The sequence below is a fragment of the Xiphophorus hellerii genome, chromosome 23 (assembly GCF_003331165.1).
Source record: "Xiphophorus hellerii strain 12219 chromosome 23, Xiphophorus_hellerii-4.1, whole genome shotgun sequence".
In the NCBI taxonomy this organism is placed as follows: Eukaryota; Metazoa; Chordata; class Actinopteri; order Cyprinodontiformes; family Poeciliidae; genus Xiphophorus; species Xiphophorus hellerii.
Window position 1 is genome coordinate 20,920,862 of NC_045694.1, and position 17,943 is coordinate 20,938,804.

Consider the following 17,943-nt stretch of genomic DNA (forward strand, 5'->3'; position numbering starts at 1 on the left):
CCATTGATGTGCCCAGTGGAAGCCTCCATTACTCTAGGCATTTGGCAGTGGCTATCTAATAGCTCTTGGCTCCTTTCCCCCAGACTACCATGCTTCCCTGGAAGCATTTCTCTCCCCAGTCGTTAGCCTGTCTGTTGTTTTACCTTGAGATGGTCACTTTACTTGAGCGCTACAGCTGCACTGCAATGCATAAATTAATTTAAGTTTGTCAATTAGTGTTTTCAGTGATTCGAAAACGATAGGGAGGTGCACCATTGATTGTATATTTACCCTCCTTATCAGGTACAAATGGGAAAAGTGTATATATATCTGTGACACAGTTATTGGCATCCCTGTGGTTGAAGCTTTGTGCAGCCCCGTTTTGCCAATAGAAAAGTAATTTCCCTGCGTAGAGAGAGAGCTTTCATTGACATGCCTTTTCCTAGTGCTGCTTTATGCACTCATCTGTTCAGATCACCCCAATACTTTAAGATATTGTCATTTCACAGTTACTTTGTATCATATTAATGTTGATCCGACCACATGATTTAAAGTTTGTCTTGCAAAAAGCAAGGTAAAAAGACCCAATGACATGTGTTGTCAGTTTTTGAGCAGTCAGTCAAAAATTTATTTGCAGTCTCATTGCTTTTCAAGTAGTTCATGATCTCATGCACTCAGACTATGTAATTTTAGACCTCAGACAGAAAACAGAATCCCAGCATCACAAATCCTCCACTATAGTCAACAGTGTGCATGAGGTGCTTTTCCCATATACTTACTCTTTGTTTTTTTGCCAAACTGACTTGGAGTGTTTGGTATCATGAGGCTTTACTCTCAGCCTCATGAGAGTAAAGCGTACAGTTGGAGACTCCAAACATTGACATTTGTGGAATAATATTTTTCTGGCATTCCTGAGATGTAGCTGTCATCTAAAGATTGTTATGGAGTCATTGTGACCTCAAGAGGCTTGGTATTTTTGCAGCTTATAATAGTGAACTATTACTTCCATGTAACTTCAGTGTAACCACTGCGTGTGGGGGTGTGCGCGAATGGGTGAATGACTGAATACAGTGTAAAGTGCTGTGGACTCCAGCTAAAGTACCAAGAGTTCAGCAAACTTAACATATTTTCATATGTAAGAAGGATTTTTTTTTTTTCAGGCGTGCCTGTCAGACAACTTGTTTGCTTGTCCATTACTCTGTTCCTGACTGTTTATGGTTGCAGATTAATGTGGCTGAAAGAAATAGACCTCTGTGTCCCCTCATAATTACACCACAGGGAAACAGAAAATAATGGATGACTAATCCTAAACACTATGATAAACCTAAAGTTGTACAGCATGAATTATAATTTGAATTTCTCAAATGTTTTTCACCTAACATTATGTTCCTGCAACAAAAGGTCAATTTATTTTAAGGGTTTTTACACATTCTTACTGGGAGAGTCAATAAACTCCATCCAAATGTCTCAATGCATTTCTGAAATGCACAATACAGTGAAGACTGGATCAGACAATCTTTGACGATAAAAACAAGTTGACTTGGTTGTTTAATTACCTGTAAAGACATGGGTTAGATGATCAAATGCAATTCCAATGTCCCTTTTTGCACCTCATTTAGCAGCAAAAGATAAAAGAATTATAATTGCATGGGAAATAAGGGGGGGGGGCCTTTGTTTGCTGCTCCCCTCAAAAGATTGCCTATTAACCAAAGCTTCAATGACAAACTATCATGCATCTTAGTGATCTGCAGGTGTGCTGGAGATTAGGGGACACAACAGCTAAGGTGCAGGCACCAATACGTTCTGCAAAGCATGAAAATCAATTTCACGTCTCAGCTATTGTAACACACACTGTTGTCTCAGGATGGTCTGATACAATGTTTAATAAGCAGCTCTTTGTGCTTAGCAGACCTGCATTAGAGCAGGGTTGCATGGCGAAGAGACAGCAAGGCCATTTTGTATAAGCAAACCCTGATTTGCCCTGGCATCATATACAGCACAACTCCCAGAACTCTTGTCACTTTGTGTTTTAGAATAGCGTTAAGTAAAGGGGAGGTTCTCACTGAGATCAGAGGCTGTTTGCATGAAAAAGAAACCCGACAAACGTGCATGCTGCAAGATAGGCGTAACCTCTGAGGAAAAGTACAGTCCTCCGAGGATTTGCCGAAGTTAAGATGAGCAGCAGCGGGCTCAGTAGAGGAGCTATTGGAGTCCAGCACCGAGCATCAAAGACAAGTAATTGGTATTCAGGGTGAAGCATGTGGCACTTCAGTGACAAAATACACCCCCAGAGCCTCAACTTTCATCTCTTCCTACTTGAGATACAGGTAGTCCTGGTGTACAGGATATTGAAGGGAAGCGGCGATGTCGATGAACAAAATGGAAGGGAAGTTGAGTTGAACGAAATGTAGCAGAGGTCCTCGGCGATGGCCTTTAAATGCACAAGCAGTGGAGCATACGTGGGGGAGGCTGTAATGAAAGCAGTCCTGCAGTGCCAGAGGGAGAGTAAAAAACAGGCTGCAGTTTGGAGGCCAGTGGGCAGAGGGCTGGAAATGCTGCATAACTCAAAATCGATATAGATTAAGTGGTCATTTAAAACGGAGAGGTCAATTTATTTGACTTTGGAGTTTAATCACTTGTCTCTTTAGAGACGTTTTAATGACATCATTGGAGGTTCTTAAAGAAAAAGAAACGCATCTCTCTGCTGAATTTGACAATGATCCTTTAAAATACAGAACTGCAGCGGCAGTCTTCTTTCCTGTCTTTCTGTCCTTTTCTGTCAGAAAAGCAGAGATAATTCAAAGGACTTCATTCAGACGTGTAAGCACTTTCTATGAAGACCTTAAATATATTTCTGCAGAGTAACCTTTTTAAGTACAGGAGGACAGTATTCAACTCCTTATGCAGTTTTGAGCAGTGGCTAAAAACTAGAACCTTTATTCCATATATTAGTATGTTGAGCTCTGAATGAGTGATGGTAGAAGAAAAAAAAACATAGTACTACAACAACACCAACAACATTAAATTTCATTATTTCAGCACTAGAGTCACTGAACTTATTGTTGTTTTATAACAGAAAAGAAAGGTGTAACAAGTGAGGCTCGAGTAAATTAATAATAATAATACACAATAAATATTGTATTGTGTTTCACATTGCTTTAGGTGTGATTCAGGCAATTACATGTAATGTGATTGAATTCATGTTTTTTCTCTGTTCTTGTTATGGAAAATGTCTTTTCCATACTTCAGTTTCTTTCCCATTATGTAAATAATATTCTTCCTTTGTTCTTTCCTTCCTTCCTCAACATTTATTTTTCTTCTTGGTCCTCGGAGATACTGATCCCTTTCTATTTCTAATGTTATCATAACCTTACTTAAAAAAATCCTGAACTATCCCTTTAACAAGCCTTTGTAATACTGTATCTAGACTTTATTTGCATTCAGGAGTGTGGTCCACGTATTATATCTCATGTTTAGCACTTATCCAATCTAAGAGAGTTTACAGTATCAGATTTTTGTAAAACAGAGCTAATAAGGATCACTGCTTTCACCATAAGTCTGCCTTTTCCCGAGGCAAGTGATGTCTGTTTTCTCGACTCAGGTCAGAGGCTTTGAAAACATTACATTGCAAGACGGCAGGAAGCTCATTGTTTCTGGTTGATTTGCTGGTTGAACACCTACACAGATGATGTAACCGTGTCGCTGAGGTAGGAGGACTGGCTATTTAGGTACTCTGTTACGAAGCCAGCAACACAGTGATTGCTTCAGAATGACTTTTAGAGGCACAGAGAAGAGGAGAATAATATGCATGCAAATAGCACAGCTTGGAATCATGTCTTTTTTATTTTTATTTTTTGAAACATGAATTTACATTTTAAACGACGCAAAGATTTGTGAAGCAGCCATAAATTAACAGGATCATTATATGATGTATAGAATGGCCGCACATATAAAACCGTGTTTCCAACAGCATTTAATAGCTCCTTAAATCGTCTCTTAATTGCTTATGGACTTTGGTAATTGCTCTCTAATTGAATTTCTCATGCCCACCAAAGAACATGAATGATAACGCTTAAAAAGAGATGAGTGATGTTTGTTCGTATTAGTCAGCCCTAAATGTGAATGTGTTTGCGAGGCTGTCTGTGTGCACATTAATGTGCCAGCAGTCAACAATCAAATAGTTCTCTTTCCCTGCTGAGCTCTCTCCTCGAATCTCGTTTTCTCTCCCCGTTTCTCTGCTGGAAGCATCTCAGCTGGGATTTTTAGTTCCAGTGAATCGGCCTATTTGGGTTTCAGTCGTACTTTGCAAAACCTCTCTGATATTGATAAATTGACTTCATAAGGCACCGCAGCAGCACATTCTGTCGTCATTGATCAATGTTGAGATCTATTCTTTTCTCCGATGCACAAGGAGCTTTCCCACCGCTGAGAGGATGAGCCTCATGTCTTCTGGGAAATGCCCTCCAAACGAGTCTTATTTTCATGGTGTCACACACTAAATTATAACTGTTGAACAGAAAAATAAAAAAAAATAGCAGTTCTCCCTGAGTGCCGCTCCCCTTGTTTGTTGTGTTTGTATTAAAGCAGAACTGATATAACCCAAGCATCGGGTTTTGTTCATTTCAACGGGGGAACATTCATCAAACAGATTTTTATATTTGTGTAATGTCGCTGCCTCATCTTAGCCTCACCCATGGCCCGATGTGCAGCGACAGATGCCTGCAAACAAACTATATGATTACATAAAGCCAGGAAAGCACTTTCATTCGGTCAAGGTTAATGCTTTTGTTTAATAATGGGAATGCATTAGAGATGGATACTCTACCGTTAGACAGACTCCTACTAATTCAAGGCAGAGATCCCTCTATAATAATCAGCATATTTGGACAGGAAGAGCAATGCAATTGATGATCTGCTGTTATGTTAAAACAAAAAGCAATGATTTTTGCCTATTTACTAACATTTCTAGGAGGAAAATAATATTACCAAGTTCTTAAACTAGTAAAATAAAGCATATTTTAAAATCTATGATGTATTTTATTCTTCTGCATAATGCACAACACATCCAAGACCCTGTAAGCAGCCTACTCTTGATTTTATTTTTCCCCTGTAGCTAATTGTAAAATCCAGTCAGAAGGCTGATAATCAGATAAACCAAAGCATTGGTCCATAAACCAATTTCTCGGTTCATGGATCAAGTCATTATTATAACTTTAATCATTATTTAATAAGATTATATAATCAATATTTCATTGTTTAGGGGTTATCCAAAATATAATTTAAATAATTACAATGAATTGACTAACTCTTAAAAACATGGCTTGTGGCTGTTTGGAGGAAAAATGGTAAATAATTCCTTCAGATGCATGAAAACGTGAGTAACACTTTTGCATGATAGCAAACAAAGACATTGTTCTAGACTAAAGCTCTACGTTTTTGGTCCCAACACTATAAAAACTTGTTGAATGAACAGAAAATGTGGCCTTTTCATCACAATGAAACAATCATGTAAAGGAAACTGGACACACTGATAAAAAGAAAAGAAAACAAAGCAGTACTTTAATCTGAATTTATCTGGGAATTTAACTTGCAACACAAAAGTTACTCTCCATTGGCTTATTTTTTCTTTAATATCAGCTGTGAAACAGTAAGAAAAATATGGCTGGGGAGAAAAGTTCACTTTAAGTAAATTACACAAAAATAAATAATAAAAACATAATCATATTAAGATGGTCACCTTAAAAAAAATTTCCACTTTATTTGATTCAGATCAGTGACGTCACTCGAGGCAGTAAGAATTGGCATTAGACGTCTACAATTGACAGCTGTGAGGTTTGCAGTTATCAGCTGGCATTAGTAAATACTCTGGCAGAAAAGCAGCTTTTAACAGATTCCAGTGTAGCTTCAGAAGCCTTTTCATCTCGCCTGTTAGAATTTACCCCTGGTGAATGCAACTCAGATGAAGAAGAATATAATAAATACCAGTCAGAGCAAGAGTTCAAGATGCATGGGTTTCAGCACTACTGATTTCAGCGAGACTCCCACAAACAACAAGCCATGATGTATGCTATTGACAGCTGATGCCATAGCAACCTGGGATGAAGACAGTCATTGCGTCAAAAGTTTTAGGACCGAGTGTTACAGATTTGAACCTCTGAGTTATAAAAACATATCTCTACATTTCTATTTCAATGTGGTTGATTCCTAAAGTTGTTTGCTTCATATTAATGTCATACTTTGCTCGCATAGCACCAACTAGCCACCTAGAGTATTCAGTATTGGAATACATACAGATTCAGTGTAGTACACAGAAGGGACAAAATCACTTACCAGTAGTCTGTGATGTGACTGTTTTTTTTATTTACATTTTGCCTACTAATGTTGGCTAGAATAACAGCACTGATCCTCTTCTTTCGTGCTCCTTTTATTGTCAGTGCATAAATCCATACCATGTTTAGATAGTTCCGCTCCAACCACACTGAGTGAATAAGTAAGCACTACTGAAGTAACAATTTTATTAAAAAGATGTATAAGATGAAAAGAGAAAAAAAAAAACATTGAAAACTTACAAATCACAAAACCTTACTCATCCCTGTGAAATATCATTGCAGTAGTGCAAATAATAAAAAATGGCATGTTGGTTTATATGTAGCATAATATTGTTTATATGTTAGAAACAATTCAACAACAGCAAAAAATCTTGTCAAATGAGATAAAATGGTTGTGTTAGAAAAAAAATAATAAAACCAGTTAAACCAACCTACTGAAGGTAAATAAGTTCAATAAAAGTTAATCCTGTGCAGATTCATGTTGTAAAACTAAATGAATAAAAAAAGCAAAATCATTGTTTTTTTTTTGTTTCATTCAACAATTTATTTTTAAATGTTAATAATAAAATAAAAACAAATGCATGCACAAAAGCAAATTTCTAGTTAATTCTGCTTCCTTAGATTGTTTTCATTTTATTTTACTACATTCAAACAAAGTGCGTCTTTACTTTATGTCTTCATGGGACAGTTTTTGAACCACAGCTCATCTCTGCGTGGACAATGATCACAACAAGATGTGTGACATTGCGGTGCCAAAGTCAGTCCAGCAGCACTGAATATTTTAATTGATGCTTATTATAGATAGCGTCCAACTCTCCCCGATTTCACAGTCTCACTAAGCCTGACCTGCGGCGCTGGAGAAGCACTCGTCTCTGTCACTTTGTCACGGGCGCTTTGTTGTTCACTTCCCCAGCTTCCTCTGCGCGACGCCTCTGAGTCACACTCAAGATATTTCATTAACCATGTTGCTGTGTGAGTGTAATAAGCTCTACAAGTTGAAGATGAACTATAAACAAAACCTTATTTCACTCACTGAGGCTGAATCTCCATCAAGAATATTACGCTGGAATTGTGCAGGTTTTTAAATAAAAAGATCATTACTTGCTGTTTACTGCCTGTTGAATTATTTATTAAAGTATTTTTAGAACCAGGTAATAAATACAATTTTTTTTGCACAACTTTACAGTGGAATGATATTGATGTGTGATGCTCATATACATGCAGGGACTTTGGGATGTTACATATTTTCAGTGCGTTAGGTCTGCAGAGAGAAGATGGATTTTGTACATTTTTGTACCTCATGATCATGTAACCGTTCATCATGGTCGTATTTTCTGGAAGTATTCAAAGATATCGCACAAGCTTTCCTAGATGTCTATGACTACTTCGCAGCAGCGCCTCTTTAAATCAAGTGATCACTAAGCACGAAAATCCAGCAAAATCCATCCCCTGGATGCGAGTTGTTGAAGCTTCTGAAAGTCTTTCTCCTTTTCTCCTCCGCACAGCGATCCAAAATAGCGGTGTACGAGAAGATGTGGTCTTACATGAAATCCGCAGAGCCCAATGTGTTTGTGAAGACCACGCCAGATGGCGTCGCCCGAGTGCGAAAGTCAAAGGGCAAGTTTGCCTTTCTCCTTGAGTCCACGATGAACGAGTACATCGAGCAGCGGAAGCCGTGCGACACCATGAAAGTGGGAGGGAACCTCGACTCCAAAGGCTACGGTGTGGCGACGCCCAAAGGCTCAGCATTAAGGTGGGTGGAATATTATAACAATATCCCCCATGTTGTTATAGTATTCCACCTACCCTGATGTCCCCCTGTTGTCATTCTCTTCTCTTCTTGTTTTGTATGGAAGCAGAGGTAACGGTAGTAATGCCCTTAACTGTACTTGGATTCAAAGGTTATTTGATGTTTTTTTCTGCATAGAATTGCTGTTTTATGTTAGAAAAAAAAATCCAGTTTAATCCAGATGAAAAGGTAAACGTTAACAATCATTTCATATTTATGTCTTTCTTACTGCTGTTTTTTTTCTCTCCTTCAATCTCTCCTTCTGTCCCGTGTGCTGTCCTACCTGACTGTTGTGTTGTCACTTTTAATTTAACAGTTCAATGGTTTTTCAATTTAGCCTTTAAAAGCTGCGCTGTCACGTGTGACGAATGTTAATTGCATGATGTTTGTTGTTGTTACCTTTTCTTCTCAATGACAAGTGTCCCCATCCCGCACACTTCAGTTCTAAACTACGTAACCCTTCATGCCACCTTTTTCCAAGATTTAACACTGTCTCTGCCTTATATGAGCCTTTTTTATCTCTCCATATTCTTTAAATTCTTAAACAATTTGTCCTTTTCCTAGACCATTCTGATTAACAGTAGTCTGTGCATAAACCCCTTCTTTGACACTGGTAGTTTCTCTACCATTGCTTCCTAATATGACTTATTATCATTATCACTTTGCATTAGATTTCTCACGGACCTGTGCATTTTCTTACAAGTTATGTTTTATCGTTTCAAGAAATGCTGTTAACCTGGCAGTTTTAAAACTGAATGAGCAAGGCCTCTTGGACAAATTGAAAAACAAATGGTGGTACGACAAGGGAGAGTGCGGCAGCGGGGGAGGTGACTCCAAGGTCAGCCTCGATGTCACCACAATCGGGTACCATAGTTCAGAGTAATCGGCAAAGCTGTTGGCAAAGAACGCAACCGAAATCCATCCTGATCCAGACCAAACCAACCAACCTGCTGCACTGAGGCAGATGATAGTTTAGGCTCACCAGATGGTGTAATGGCTTATTTGGAAGCTAAGGAGCTTTTGCCTTAACTAGCTGAAAAACATCACTTGTAGAGTTAAAATTCTGAGAAGTACACGGCCTCTGAGGCTTCTGGAGGTGAATGTGGCTGCTCTATAGTTGTGACAGGATTAAATGTGTTCATTCACCCTGATGTAAAGGGCAATTCTATCAGTATTGGGGAGTAATAGAGATGCATTGATCAGAATTTTCTGGCCAATTTATGTTCTGTGGTTTTTGTAAAGCTTTGGCATGTCAATAACACTTTTACCTGATTCTGGTTTCTCTTTAAGAACTGCATTGTAAAAAAATATCATTGCGGTTAATAATTTCAAAATCGGCTTTACTATTTTCGAAGACAAATTAATTGCAGGGCTGACATTTTAACCTGACTTTAGCATTCTCTGTTCGCAATTTACACAGTTAATGTAGTTAATATTACAAAAAATTGCACTCTGTGTATTAAAATTAAAATGTATTAATCTGAAATTTTTTAAATACTACACTTTTTGAAATCCAAAATGTTCTATTATAGAGTTCTTGAAAGCTAAAAAAAGGATAAAACTGACCAAATTTACTATAGCTTGTTCAATTTTCCTGTGCTTTCACACAGCCTACAACAACCTACAACTATTGAAAATAGTTACTTTCAGGCTTGAGTCAGTAACAGTATACCACACAAAAGAGTGTTGTTGTCAGCGAACACACCATACACACACAAATGTTTGGTGTTTTCACTGATTGGGAAAAAGATAACTGAGTTTTTGGCCTAGGTTCATCTTATTTTGATCACCATCTGATTTCACAGTGCACATTAAGTTATAATAGCTGATAAAGTCACATTTACTTATAGAAAAGAGCTTGTCAACAATACTACTTTATAAAAGTCAACATAAGTGCGGTTTTGGGGATTTGGTAAAAGCGGCTTTGCTGTACTTAGGTAGACAGCTGCTTCACATTAACAGCTCAGGTTAAGAGGAACCAGTTTTTCTCAAATGGAAAATGGCTGCCAGACAGAGGCAGACCATAAAGCAAGGGGAACAGCGGTGTCTTGAGGGGACTAAGCATTACAGGCAAACGTGAGAACTCTAATTAAAGACCACACTTTTGCTTTTTTTTGTTTTGTTTGTTTTTGTTGTTGTTTTTTAATGAAAGCTACCTGTGGTTTGAATCCTTTCCAACTGTGACCCCTCAGACCACCAGATCTCCCCAACCTGTTTTCCAGTGCGCCAACCAGTAGTCCAAAGTGTGAATGATTGTTGGGTTCTGACAAAATCCAATTTAAATTCAAACTTTAAATTTAAGGTTTTTTTGGGGGGTTTTTTTATATCATCATTCCAGCTTGCAAAAACAGAATGCTTCAATAAAAGACCAAAATTACTTTTCCATACTTATACTGATACAAGTATGTAAATGTCTGACCATAGCTGAATTTTTCAATGTCTCTGCTTGGCAGTCTCATCTTTACAAGAACACTCCTCAATGTAATCTTTGTCCTTTACACTTTTTTATTTTATCAAGCAACTGCTAACTTTTTAGGTCACTTGTTTCAAGAAGCCCCTCTGCCACATACAGCAGTTTCCATCACTCTTCTCTAATGCGCTATAGAAGTCCAAGAAATGTACGATCTGTCTGTTTCATGATTTCTCCTCAGGGAAGATTGGAAAGGTAGACTAAACTAGCCTGGAGCGATGTGTTTGGAGCATCCAATCAACTGGTCTGGGACTGCTATGAAGTCCCGTTAGCAGACATGAAGAGATGCACGGATTTGTTTTCACCCAGCAGCATGCACACCCACTCACACGTCCACGCACACACACACACCGAGTTCCCCCTCACCCTCAGGCCCAACACACCGCAGCCCAGATTGACTTTCAGACACAGAGCATGTTGCTGGGTAATTGCATTGTTAATCAATGTCTTTCCAAGTCAAGACAATGGTTTGGTCTTCACACTCTTTCTCCAGATTGGCTATGAAGGATATACAGTGGTGTGATCTTCTTTCAGTGCATTAGCTGTCACATGGATCCCTTCTGGGGATGAGGGGAGCACATTGTTTTGAGGTAGTAGTCAGGTCACTCATTTATCAATGTTCTATGTTTTTTGCTTCTAATTGAACTTTTACATCTGATGAAAAATTTAGCTGAACTAAAAATGACAAAAAAATCATGAAGTGGCTCCTAGATGTGTGCTTTTATCTAGATTAGATTTTTTTATTCTTCTTTCTTACATCTGATCATTTAGATTCCAGTCTAGGCAAATAATACACTTGGTTATGCAGCTGCAGGCAAACATGAGACAAATATGCCACTACTCTTGAGCTTCGTCCTGCAGCCATCGTCTGTTACTAATCTGTCAAAACATAAAGGTTTTCTCCGTGATAAATGGCAGCAAACCTCATACTGCATAATTCCGCTTAAAATTTTGGGCCCCATTTACTTCCAGAATTTATTCTTGTCAGTATACACCAAGATAAAAGCATTTTGTTGAAAAGCGTAAGGTCTGAATCGTATTTTTCCGCTTAGTAAAGACAAAGCTCCTGACAGAATGACCTGCAGCTGATAGCCTCTGGTTCTCCCTGCCCATGAATTTCTCTGGTTGATGGTGACAGACTTGCAGATCGTACTTTCAGTACCTGCTCGTCGCCGTGTTAGCAGCATCTGCCGATTACTCGAAGCGATTAGGTAGGTCCTGGCTTTACACTAGGGGTTATACAGGTGATAGGTAGAATGCCTGCTCTTTGTGATGTTGACTACAGCCAGGTGTCCTGCTTTATCGCTTTGTAAAGTATGTAGTAGTTTAAAAGTTGAATAACATAAAATAACATAATATAATGTTATTTATGTTATTTCCCACGTGAAGAACTCCTGTAAACCTTGCAGTATTGAAACTCAGTGAACAAGGCATCTTAGACAAGCTGAAAAACAAATGGTGGTACGATAAGGGTGAATGTGGAACCAAGGACTCTGGAAGTAAGGTCAGTCGCTGCAGGTCTTTTGTACTGATTCCAAATTGCATTTTGACGTACTGTTCATATGCAAGACTAAAACTTTCACATTTGAAGTATGCATTTTGTTTATTTGCCACACACACCTTTCTTTTTTTAGAGTACTTTGCCATTTCTGCCACACACTGTAACCCAGTTTCTATGTGGCTTTAGGCACTGCATCCCCAAATATATATTTTTTTCTTTTATGAAATTTTTAATTAGACACTTTTTAGCAGTACAACACATGACACTCTTATAAAAACTGTAATGATAACATTAAGGGGAAACTAAACAAGTGCCTTTTTTTTAGATTCAGAATGACAGCAGTTAACACATGTTGATAAATGCTGTTTCTTTTTGCTCATTTCCATTCTTGACATTCATGATACTTCGACCATTATGCTGCTGTTTCTATTTACCAAACTGTTAATGAAAAATTGATTTGTTTGCGTTCTTACTACTTTGCATCGAGATGTGTCTGTTAGATTCTGCGGCCTCCTGTGGTGTGATGAACAAGCAAAACCCTCTTATTGTGATGAGTTACACAAATTCAACCTCTCTGAGCAGCGGGAGCGCCACAGGGCGTCCTCCAAATTTTGTGGTGACTCACAGAGGAGACTTACATGCTTTGCTTGAGCATTACAACAAGTCGAAGAATGTAATAAACCTGATATTTAACCCTCTGAGATCCACACAAATAACATGGTAATATAAGGTCTTATATAGCTCCATGCTCATAAGGTTAAACTGCAAATAGTAAAACTCTAATAAACAAATTTTTCGTAAATACATTTGGTTGGCAAACAGCAGCAAAATGGTTTCACGTACAGTAGATTGTTTTTTTTTTTTTTTTTACTTTTAACTGAGCTATCATTTATATGCTATCAACTTGACTGTACTGTATGACATTGGTACCATGAGAGTTATACGTACATGTCTCAGAGAATTAAAAAGACAGGGATTTTTTTTTTTAAGAGCTATCGACCTATGCGATACTGACCGGCTTCCTTTTATGGTTAAGTGCAGAAGCCATTTTACGTACAAGTAGCTCACAACAGAAAAAGCTCTACATTCACCAGCAGAGTAAAACACACTGGCTCCTTTTAGCAATAATTAGGTTCCTTATCAATTTTTTTGCTAATGTTAGGGAATATTTTCAGCAAAAAGCAATAGTCTTGGCTTCTGATTATATAGGATTTTGTTGCTTAGCTGCTGATACCAAAGTTGTTGATAGCTTTGAGTAGTTTAAGGCATAGTTTCAGAATTACATTTTGTTCTGCTGACTTTGTTCCACTGCAAAACTCTTAAATCTGGTATTCACTTTCCCCCAGGACAAGACAAGTGCTCTCAGCCTAAGCAATGTGGCAGGAGTCTTCTATATTCTGGTTGGAGGGCTGGGGCTGGCTATGATGGTGGCTCTCATAGAGTTCTGTTATAAATCACGACAAGAAACCAAACGGCTAAAATTGGCCAAGAATACCCAGAATTTTAAGCCGGCTCCCCCGACCAACACCCAGAACTTTGCCACATACAGAGAAGGCTACAACGTGTACGGAACCGAGAGCGTTAAGATCTAGAGGTATGTTGGCTCTCTTTACCTTCCACAGAGTCCCCTGTGCATCAGAAGAGATGAATCATTTAGTTTTTGTTTTTTTCCCCCCATAGCAGTCAGAGTGAATTATTCAGCTCTGTGAATGCTGCCAGTGAAATTGTTCATGGTTGTCATGTTGGACAAAACCCAATTATTTCCACAGACAAAAAAAAATACAAACTGCTGCACAAACTGGAAAGCAGTTGAGAAACAGGATGGAGTGGTGGCAATAAATAAAACCACACGTTAAATGGAAGATGAATGTTCTGCCATTATCATAGTATTACATCAGATAGATAAGTCAGTCAGCAGTATGGACAGACTGACAGACCCAATCCTGTAAAGTGTTGCAGCCCTTTGGGTCCGAATTCAGTTGTTGTGAGTCCTCTTCCTCTGCCCCCGGGTCAGTAGAGTTGATATCTAAACTGATTCCACACTTTTATCAGATTACACGAGACTGCAGAACTTGGCTGGCCACAGGAGCCCCTCGGCATAACCCATTCTGTCTGTAGACACTCATGCTGCTGTGGACTGGTATTGTCTTGTTGAAAGACTGTCACAGGGTGATGTTTCATGAGACATGTAGACAGAGGATGCCACTGCCACAGCCCTCAGCTGTCAGGCTCCTGCATTGCTATCAGAGGTGACCCCCAGGACTGACCCTGGAAACTTTTAGATGCATCCATGATCCAGCACACCTGAATTCAATGACTGTTTGCCACTGTATAAGTGAGTCTGTAAAAGTCTCTTGACATTTTCTAACACTGAAGTTTGAAGAGTCATCATTCAATGTTGGCGTGGAAAAAATTACATTAAATTGCTCAGTCTGTAAAATAACATGTTGCTCTACTTTTGTTAAAATTGAAATTTTCAGATGCTGATAATTACTTGACCTGGTGTATTATAATGTTTGAAATCTGGAGCTTGTTGATGTTTAACTGTTTTGTGAACAAGTCCAATTATGGTCTTTCAATATAAATAGCTATTGATCAGCTGTATTCTCATTATCAGTAGGTTTTTAGAATCCTTAAAACTGTGAATACTTTTGTTAATGATTAAGTCTGTTATGGTTAAAATGCTGTCTGCCAAGCATGGCTGAAACTAGGCTCACCAGTCAGCTGTTAACTTGTTCAATTTGATAGAAAATACCTGGAAGCGTTGGAATAGACCAGAACAAACTAAAGCTGTGAAGTTGCACAACTTGAATGCAAATAAAATGAACTGAAAACCACTAAACTGCCTTGTAAGGCCAAGTCAATCTGCAGCCGTAATTCTATGATTGTGAACCCCTCCCGACACGTTGCACCCAGCCGTTCTTCCAAATGCTAATATAAATGCTAATCATGTTGAGCACAGCTTTTTGAAACCCTTCTCTTAGCAGAGACAGAAACCACATCACATGAAGCATACTGGGGACTTTTTAAGAAGTTTCTAATGTAAAAAAAAAATGCTATTAAGACTTCCAGCTAAAAGCCACTATAAAGTATCACTGGATACCAGGAAATGTCTATAAGTAACAGTCCACTAAGAAATACAAAATTACATGTGCTTTGTTTTTGATTACATTGATTGCATGGGCGTTCTCATTAAAAGCAGTTCGTGACATGTCAAATGTTTCAAATGCCAAAAGAACACATTTTTCCTATCATCGTATTACTGTGAGAAATGGAATCCTCAGATACTCTGTTTTGGTCCAGAGGAGAAAAACATTTGCATTATATGTACCCAAGACATCTGCAATGATTTATTTTCACGCTGTGTTCTTTTATCTGATTAGGCAAGAAGTTTGCTGTAAAACAGAACACATCATTTACATCAAATGGCCCAAATTTGATGGCAGGCGCAGAACAGATTTTTGCTTCTGTTGCTGAGGCTGTCAGTCAATGTGTTTGGAATATAGCAGGACAGTTGTCAGGAAGCACGTTGATCACGTCTTCTGAAGTCCAAATTGTCAAAAAATATTCGCAGGCGATTGTTGTTATTTTTGTCACAGCAAACTTTCATGTGCTATAGAAGGTCAAACAAAGACTTCAAGGTGTTAAGGTGCAACATTTCTTCACAAACTTCTGCTGATGTTCGTGTCTCCGTAGCATTCTAAACTCCTCCCATCTTTGCCTCTGCTCTGTTCGTTGACACAGGTTTACGAAACATTTGAGCCGTCATCTACAACTGTGACTAAACATCTGTGAAAGGCACAGGACCACAGGGGTTTGTGCTTCATGACATGATAATCTGCATTGACGACACGACTTGACAGGTCATGGGAAAAGCCGATGAGGTTTCCTCCGCCTCTCAGTGCCTTATGGAACTCTGAGTCTAAACAATGCAACTCGATCACAATGATAATGCTTTTTTGCTTGAAACTCATACGAAACAGAAGAATGATGCTAAGTTAAAACACACATTATATATATATATACATATATACTGTATATATGTATATATATATACACAGTATATATATATATATATACATATATATATATATATACTGTATATATGTATATATATATACACAGTATATATATATAGAAAGGAGAGAATAAAGCCATCATTTACAACTCTTAAGCACATTTTGAAGTGCCAGAAAGACAATGTATAATACATGACAATTGGTTTTCTTGTAATCAATATGATCAAATTACTCATCATCCTTCTGCTGCCAGATTTCCACTGGTTCAATGTGCTAAATTTATTTTACTAGATCTACTCAGTGCACTGTAGGACACTGGTTCTTAGATAATAGCTTTTTATGCTGCTGTGAATCCCTTCGAATGACCATGAACTTGAAGAGGAAAGATCTGTTGCATTGGAGCGAAGTGCTTGTCAAGCTCGAAACAAAGATGCGTGTTGTTTGTACTTAGAACTCTGGTGCTGCTGCCAACGTTGTCTTCGGGAAAGTCTGATGGGACTCCGGAAGGAAGGAAGAAGATGACATGAAGCAGGACCTGATTCCCACTTCCAATACTGCCAAGAGTGTGTTTTGTATGACAATGATTATGTAGTCTGGCTAAAGAAAATGCGTTTGGGATATATATGATTTGTAAAATACCAAGGAGGTTTTGATGCTCTGAAAAGTCTTTCCCTGAAACCTAGATTAATTCAAGTCTTCTTTACATCAAAGTAAAACCAAACATATGGGTACTTCAGTTGTGAATTAACTGTAGTCCGATTAAAGGCTTGCAGTAAAGTTTTTTTCTGTATTTTTTTGATTTCTTGGATTTTATGTCAAATTGCACATTTTCCAATGAGCTGTGGTTTGCTTTCAAAAATGATTTTCTTCCATGAAAATTAAAGTGTTTAGTGATTTTACTTAGTAAATGAAAAATATATAAATACAACAAAAAAATAGACTTTTTATAAGATGACACTGGGGCATCTCCTGGAGCTTAGCACATTTCCATACTGCTGTAATCAATTGTGTTCTTTCATAAAGACTGTGATTCCATAGGATTTAGGAGGATATTTATCTAATTACCTAAAGCTATGGGCAGATAGTTTTATATTAAAAAAGATACAATGTGAAGACAAATAAAGAGTAAGCAGGAGAGATGTGTATATTTAGACAAATGAGAATTACTTATTAACTTTATGACAGATTGGGTTTTCCCTTCTTACATTATTTTTTTTTTTTTTTCTAAAGAACTGCATGTGAAAATCAGTGATGCTTGATGAGCCCTGCTACGCACAAACTGATCCTAGGTTTAATGCTAGAAATAAAGTCCTGATTCTTTAAAAAAAAAACAAAAAAAAACTTGTTTGAATTTGTTTTGATTTTTAGTAGGTGTCACCTCCTGCAGAAATAACCAGATAAAAAAAAACAAGACAAACAAATGAAATCACCAAGCGTCGTAGTGGTTACAAAAGATGCATGCATAAATTGCTGAACCTCATCGAAGGAGGTGCTGTACAAAGAATTTTAATACATTTTTGTAAATAAAATGTACAGAAAGGTCCTTGTGTCTTTGTGCTTATTTCCTTCTCTTGAATAAAATGTTCTAATGTTAAAACATGTGGATTTATAGACAGTGTTGTAGTAGAGGTTCTCGCATCAGGTTAACCACACTGCAACCTCTGTCGGTGCATCGATAGCCTAAGCAGTGCTCGAGCGGATGAGCACATAAAAGGATGAGGTTTGGCTGTAGTGGTACGATATTGAGCTGTTAGTCAGTAAAAGTGTGCGTATTGGATCAATAGTAAGCACTATCCGCTTTAATCCTGGTATCTTGTCTTGTATCCGCTGATTGAGGGCTACATTGACAGCTTCAT

At 38.0% G+C, this 17,943-nt stretch overlaps 1 protein-coding gene across 4 annotated transcripts in view; it reads left to right on the forward strand.

The window, feature by feature from the left end:
- Positions 1-17,630, forward strand: part of gria3b (glutamate receptor, ionotropic, AMPA 3b) — a 109,445-nt gene extending 91,815 nt beyond the window's left edge. Inside the window, exons 13-16 of one of the 4 annotated variants that reach the window (XM_032554436.1) lie at positions 7,814-8,061; positions 8,821-8,935; positions 13,415-13,662; positions 15,813-17,630. In XM_032554436.1, coding sequence (XP_032410327.1) covers positions 7,814-8,061; positions 8,821-8,935; positions 13,415-13,660 — 609 coding nt within the window. In that variant the 3' untranslated portion in view covers positions 13,661-13,662; positions 15,813-17,630. Of the gene's footprint in view, positions 1-7,813; positions 8,062-8,820; positions 8,936-11,956; positions 12,690-13,414; positions 13,663-15,812 lie in introns of those variants that run through there. The other 3 variants (XM_032554435.1, XM_032554439.1, XM_032554438.1) reach the window with 3 other exon arrangements.
- The last annotated feature ends 313 nt before the right edge of the window (positions 17,631-17,943 follow it).